Source organism: Austrofundulus limnaeus, unplaced genomic scaffold, assembly GCF_001266775.1.
Source record: "Austrofundulus limnaeus strain Quisiro unplaced genomic scaffold, Austrofundulus_limnaeus-1.0 Scaffold74, whole genome shotgun sequence".
Classification (NCBI taxonomy): domain Eukaryota; kingdom Metazoa; phylum Chordata; class Actinopteri; order Cyprinodontiformes; family Rivulidae; genus Austrofundulus; species Austrofundulus limnaeus.
Genome location: NW_013952476.1, coordinates 1816906 through 1823900, shown reverse-complemented (window position 1 = coordinate 1823900; position 6995 = coordinate 1816906). Strand labels below are relative to the sequence as shown.

Below are 6995 nucleotides of genomic sequence, written 5' to 3'. Positions count from 1 at the left end.
TAGCACCTCTAGTAATATATTTACTGAGAAAAATGGTGACGTGTTCAATACTTATTTTACCTGCTGTATACTCCAAAGTCTACTCACTGAGCAAAATCTTAACTTAAAACTTTAGCAATAACTGCCGGAGTTTACCCCATATCCTTCTGTTAGCAAAATATCTCTTAAACTGCAAATTTAAATGAAATGTTCAGAAAATAGATCATTGAATCTTCTTTTGATTTTACTGATTTGGAATCAATCCAGTTCAAGATGGCCACCAAAGCTACATATAATTAACCACCAAGAATGGCAACAAATCAGGTAATTTGACAGATATTGAGGTAAAGTTTGATGTGGTGGTAGTTGGACTATAAGTCTTTATTTCAAGTAGTCTCACCAAGTGCRTGTTTTATTCCACTATCAGATTATTTCAATGAATTTGAGAAGATAATCTAGTAATTTTAATTTATTTTTAGGTGGGTATTTTTGCAGTACAGGCTTTTAGTTTTGTTTTTGCTTTATTGTTTGTGTCTTAATCAAGGTCACAGAGTACAATGTTTGCCTCTTCACTCACTAGCCAAGCCTCATTTATGGACTTAGACTGACTTTGCTTTAAAGACTGGACAGCAGAGTAGCACCGTTTCCTTATCTTTATCTGCCTATAATGAGTTTATTAGTTTACGTCACTGATGAACTGTTGTATTGTTGAATTTCTTCTAAGCAGATCTGAATGTAAACGTTTACTTTTACTGAAAAAAAAACTGAGCTGTGGGAGGAAAATGTGCTTTAAAYTAAAGCTGCAAACATGAGGTGTGAGGCTTCAGATTTTCTCTGAGGCATCAGTGAAATTCCATGACATCAGGAAAGTCCGACCCTCTGCGTATATAACAGGCAGTGTGTGCGTGTGTGTGTGTGTGAGTGTGTGCGTGCGTGTATGTGTACGTATGTGCGTGTGTGTGTATATGTGGCAAATTACAGGGGAGAAAGTAAAGCTGCAGCACGGTTGAAGAAAACATGGAGAAACAGATGAACGGTGAGTGGGAGACTTTATCAGTGACTTTTTATGGTTCGTCTGTTCAGTTTCTGCACTTTGTGCTGTTTTAACCATCCATATGTCTCAATGTGCAGCTTGTGCWGAAGGAGGTATGGAACTGCTTTAGAGAAAATGCATTTCTCTAAAGAACACACTGAGGTCTCTTCAAGTCCTGAAAGAGTTTTTTTTCCTTTGAAATCTGATACTTTGTCTGTTTTTGGCTTCTTATTGTTGTTTTTATCCCCCATTTTAAAACTTTTAGTTTCTAGCTAACTTTTTGTTACTGTAGACTTTTAACTACTTTTAGCATTTAGCCAGACATTTAGCATTTTAGCTACTTTTGGCATTCAGCCAGACTTTTCATACATTRAGCTTTTAGCTTGCCTTTTGCTGATTTTAGCTTATAWCTATTATTCATTTAGCCAGTAAGTACTTTAGATGTAGCTATTATGTTTTAGATATTTTTTAGCTATTACTGTTAACTAGCATTTTGCTACTTTTGGCTTCTGCATATGGTTTTGCTACAATTATTATATCACTAATGTTTTTAGCTTCCTTTCAGCATTTTGCTTTTTAARACTTTTTGCTAGCCTTTGGAACCTTTGTTCTTTTGCTACTATCACCTACTTTTTGTTATTTTTAGCAAACCTTTGCTGCTTTTATCTAACCTTTTGCTGCATTTGCAATTTAGTTTGCCTTTTGCTTATTTTGAGTTTACATCTATAACTTTAGTTAGACAATTGYTACTTTAGGTTTTTACTATTATTTTGCTACATTTAGCTTTTAGCTATTTACCTTTAGCTTACTCATGGTGAATGGACTGAACTTATATCTTATATAGCGCTTTATCAAACCCCATAGAGACCCTAGCTAGTCTTTTAATACTTTTTGCTGGCAACCTGCTACTTTAACTTTTGGTTGGTCTTTTACTTTTAACTATAGCTTTCTATCATATTGAATTTATTTGTTGATAGTCTGTTTACTCTTTTTTTATTTTAGGCAATGTTTTCCTAATTTTAGCTAGTCTTTGCTACTTTTAGCTATGTGGTTTTAATTTGCATTAGGCTTGCCTTTTTTCCCTTTAAAACTTTTGTATTCCGTTTTGCTATTAGTTTTTAACTATAGCCTTTTATTCCACTTTAATTTTTAATCTATTGTTTTTCTACATTTAGCTTTCAATGAGGCTTTTGCTTTTAACTTTTAGACAATGTTTGTTGCATTTACATAGCATTTAGCAACTTTATTCTTTTAGCTGTTTTTTTGATCTTTTTAGATTTTTAGCTTTAGCATGTTGTTGCAACCATTTATCACTCAGAAAATTCATTGCTAGCCTATACTTTTTTTAGGTTGTGAAATTTGCATTAGATTTAAGTTTTACTTTCTTGCGCAGTTAGATCCCATTTCAGTAAGCAATAATAAAATAAATGTGTAGATCACCCTTAAATACATCCCAGAATTTTAGATTAAAATCATCWTATGTGGAAAGAACGGCCAACATATAGCTATATGTTGTAAATTGCAGTAAGTTATAGGCATTTCTGAGTTGGCTAATATCAGTCAGCTGTGGTGACAATTTTAATTTGTGTTGACTGTAAAACTATCTGATTTAGATGTGTAGTGAGTTAGTGAGTTTCATTAAAATCTGTTCAGCAGTTCACAAGATATTTTACTAACAGATGGGTTGATTAAAAGCTGCTGAACAGATTGACAGAATTTAACCCAATTAATTAATGGTAAAATTTTAAACATTGTTCTTCATCTGTTATCACTTAAAAGGTACTGAGTTAAAAAAAAACATCAAATGTACTGTATAAGTAGGGTTTAATCAACAGGGATAGCTGCTGACCTGATTGCATCAGAGCACCTAAATGAGTAGGACTGTATTTTAACTTAAAGCACACCAGAGTTTAAACAGTAAATATAACTCCTATTACGTAAGGAGTGTGTGTTTGTTTGCATGCTGTATCTATATCAAACAGCTTAGATAAATTTCTGAAACTGGTGCAGCAGTATGCACCTGCATGACCTACAGTATTGTGTACACTCATTTCAAAGACTGAACTCCAGAGAAGTGTCCAGGTCAAAGGTCAGGTTAGGATCTCAAACTGAAACCATACAAGGCTGCAGATCACAAATGCAGGATTTAAAAGGGATCTCAGCTAAAAGTTAATGCCTAGAGTTCCTTGAAGGAATACACATTGCCTTTTAGGAGGTTTAAACAGAAATCATCTTCTGTGGAAAAAGACATTTTGATCAAACCTTAAAAATAACATTGTGATAATGTAACATCTTACATAACAAGTTGTGAATGATATGTTACTAAAACAACATCAAATATCTGTAACACATTTTTTTATTTATTCAAAGTGAATTTTCAATAAAATCTGTAAAGTGGTTGATGAGATTAGTTTGCTATTTGGTAAATAGGGTTGACTTAAACAAGTAATCCTAAAGATTTAGGCTAAAATCTCCCCCAACGAATGGAATTGGAATATCGTTTGTAAGAAAAATGTTCAAATTAAAAGCCTAAATAAACCAATTAAMTTCTCAGTTAAATATTTATTTTCAGATCTAAAGACTCCCATTCACATCGAGCGTGAGTGTGGCTCTAGAAGTCTAAAACAAAACATCAATGGTAGTTTAGGATGGAATCTGACAAAAGTTTGGCACATATCTATAAAATCGATTGAAATATTGCGGATTCTGGGTTTTGTGGTTTTCTGCAGCAGCCATCTTGAAAAATGAGTTGACTCTAACAATCAGTTGTTGGTCAAATGATTTTTTTTCTAAACCATTTATTAAAATACATAGTCGTTTATGAGATATTTTTAACAGTTTATTGTTAACATAGTCCAACACTTTATTGAATAGAAATCTTTAAAAACAACAAACAGTATCTTCTCCACCTTTGGTCAGTACAAGCTACACCTGATAAAACCAAACTGACCACCATGGGAAAGACCTTTGACTACAACTTCAAATGTGACTGGTTGATCAAATCATCTAAAGTCARACTCTCATTTCTCCCAATGGTTCGACTTCAATAAGGATACAAAATACGCTGAGTAGAGGAAGTTCTGCAACAAGACTTGTTCTGGGTTAGCTGCCTTACAACAATGTTCAGACTCCACTTGACCACCGATTTATTAGAAGATGATTAGAAGATGTAACCCCTGTTACCCATCCACTACAAGAAACATTCCCGTTGGTCCCTGGAAGCTCTGCCTGGTTGAAGCGGTCATCTTTGTTGAATTACTCACAATAACCTAGATCTTTAGTGAGTAGACTGAACATTTTGAAATAATTCCTATTGGTTATTTTTCCCTCAATGATCCCAACAAAGAATCAACGCAGTGCAAAATGCTGGGACAAAAACATGGAAACAAATTTGAATTTTATTGATCCAGATAAGTAAGACATGAACAATTTTCACCTCATTCACAAAGAAAACTGGTTGAATTGAAATCCTTTTCTCTTTTTATAATTTTGGGTTCACTGAGCTCTGGCAGTTCACCACTGGTGTCTAAATATGTTTTGAGCCCATCATTGTGCCCCTTTAGCAAACCAAAACTTTTCAGATGAACTAGTTGGAGTAGTTTGTACAGAACCATGAGACAGAACCAGTGTCATTTTGTTTTATTTATAGATACTTGTTTTTATAAGAATAAACAAAAGAGATGATGTCTTTTCCTTGGTTTGTGTTCAGGTGTGATTTCCTGTCAACATCAGATTAATGTCTCAGAGCTGATGCACCAAGAAAAAGGTTCTGTAGCTGTCAGCGACAGTGTTTACCTGAATGGGTCCTCTGAGGAGACGCATGCAACAGAGAGCTTCATCCACCAAGCCATGGAAATTATTGATGAAGGAGTGAAAAAGGCCACAAACGTAAAAGAGAAGGTAGTAATGGTTCCATTCTGCTCTTTTTTATACTGACGTAATTATCTTTTGCCACAATAGAAAACGATTTTAGGTGAACTTTGACAGTAAGACGCGTGCCCCTGCTTCACCAGGTTTGTGAGTGGCGCTCCCCCGAACAGTTGAAGGAGCTGCTGGACCTTGAGCTGAAAGACGAAGGAGAGCCTGAGTCTAAGATCCTGCAACGCTGCAAAGATGCCATCACATACAGCGTCAAAACCAGTTAGTCTTATCGTTCTAAACAAAGTTATGCGTCATGTCTTGTATTTGGTGAGATAATCATAGGCAATCTGCTACTTACTGGGTAGTCACTGGGTACTTGGTACATAAATGGAACTTACTTTGTATGTATTGGTCATATCACTTCATAATACAGCCTGATCCCTGGAYGAACCCTGTGAGTATCTGCTACTGGAATCAAAAGCCAGATACTATATATCTGGTACTAACAATGTACCTACAGGAACTGGGTTATACTGTGAAGTGATACGACAATAGTACCAGCTATGCTAACAGTTCGTAACCTGAAAGTTCATTTAAACTGTATGCAGCAAGTCTTTAACCTGTAAGTACATCAGTTTTTTGAAAGCATCAGGGCCTGTATGTCTCCCTCACCATCCCTGCTCCCTCCTCATCTATGTGGTCCTCTTTCAACCCAGTGTCAATACAGGACATCACAGAATTCACTTGAAACTGTCTTTTAGCCCTCATGATGTCCTCCCCACATCTTTCTTCAAGAATATTTTTAACTGTAACAACTCAGTGTGGTAAAGCTGATATTCTTCTCTTTGTTCTGGCTTTGTACCCCAATTCTTCAAACCAGCTGTTGTCTGTCCTCTGCTTTAAAAAAATCCTCTTTTGGACTCTTCTCTGCCTGAAATTTAGAGACCTATCTCCAAACTACCATTTTTATCAAATTACCATGTAAAAAATTATACACGGGATATGTTCACTCTCGGCTTCTGTACATATCCCATATGTACCCAGTACCCACCTTTATTGCTACCTTGATTTAAACACAAAGATGCCAATAAAACAGCAAAAGAAGCTGGTGGAAAACTGGGATTTAAGGTCCAGACAGGTTATAACACCATCTTGATGAAGATGTTTGTCTTCTTTCTGGTCAAAGGATAAAAACGTAGCACAGAATTTAAAGTTTTAAATAATCCTGTTTAGCATTTTTTTTCTCAAAGCTAAATAGATTAAAAAGTAATAATCTAAGGAAAAAAATGGGAAATATTTTACCACAATGTAAATTGTTGTCCAATAATTATTTATTAATCAAATGTAAAATTAGATTAGATTAAATAATTTATTTTGCTCCAACAGTTCTGTGGTTCCTGGTCTGCTTCTCTGTAGGTCATCCTCGGTTCTTCAACCAGCTGTTTGCAGGGATGGAGCCTTATTCCATGGTGGCAAGCTTCATCACRGAAGCAGTCAAAACCAGCATGTGAGTCATTCAACACTGTGTTTGATATACTGAACATAAAACCTGAGCTCTTCATCATGATGTGATGGGATGGTTTCCATCAGATACACGTATGAGGTGGCTCCGGTCTTCACTCTTGTGGAGGATGCGGTGCTGAGAAGGTTAATGGAGATGATTGGTTGGGAGGATGGAGGAGACGGACTCTTTAATCCAGGTTCTGTAGAGTCCCGTCGGCATCTCATATCATCGCTTTATCTCTTAACTTCTGATCAAGGTTTTTACCTTGATGTTCTAATGTTTTGGTGTGAATTTTCTCTTRCAGGTGGCTCCATGTCCAACATGTATGCAATAAATTTAGCCCGATACCTGTTCTGCCCGGATCTCAAAGAGGTTGGGCTTTATTCTGCTCCACGACTCATCATGTTAACATCTCAAGAGGTAAGACTTGACAGGAAAGCTTCAAACTTTAGGATAAAGACTGTGATAGTCAGGAACATCACAACTAGGACATCCAGATAATATTTATAGACAATGAACAAAAACCATAGTTCGCATTTTCTACTGATGTTCTTGGCTAGAAGCTTTGTTTGAATTCAAGTTTCAAGCTTCTGAATTTATTCTAGCTGATTTTTGGCC

The 6995-nt window shown here is 35.7% G+C and overlaps 1 protein-coding gene across 1 annotated transcript in view; it reads left to right on the top strand.

The window, feature by feature from the left end:
• Positions 1-942: 942 nt before the first annotated feature.
• The window catches only part of LOC106519272 (acidic amino acid decarboxylase GADL1), a gene marked incomplete at its 5' end in the record, with an annotated part of 16258 nt that continues 10205 nt past the window's right edge, over positions 943-6995 (top strand). The window contains 6 exon segments of the mRNA XM_014010857.1: positions 943-1015; positions 4722-4912; positions 5026-5152; positions 6290-6380; positions 6464-6573; positions 6682-6797. Coding sequence (XP_013866311.1) covers positions 997-1015; positions 4722-4912; positions 5026-5152; positions 6290-6380; positions 6464-6573; positions 6682-6797 — 654 coding nt within the window.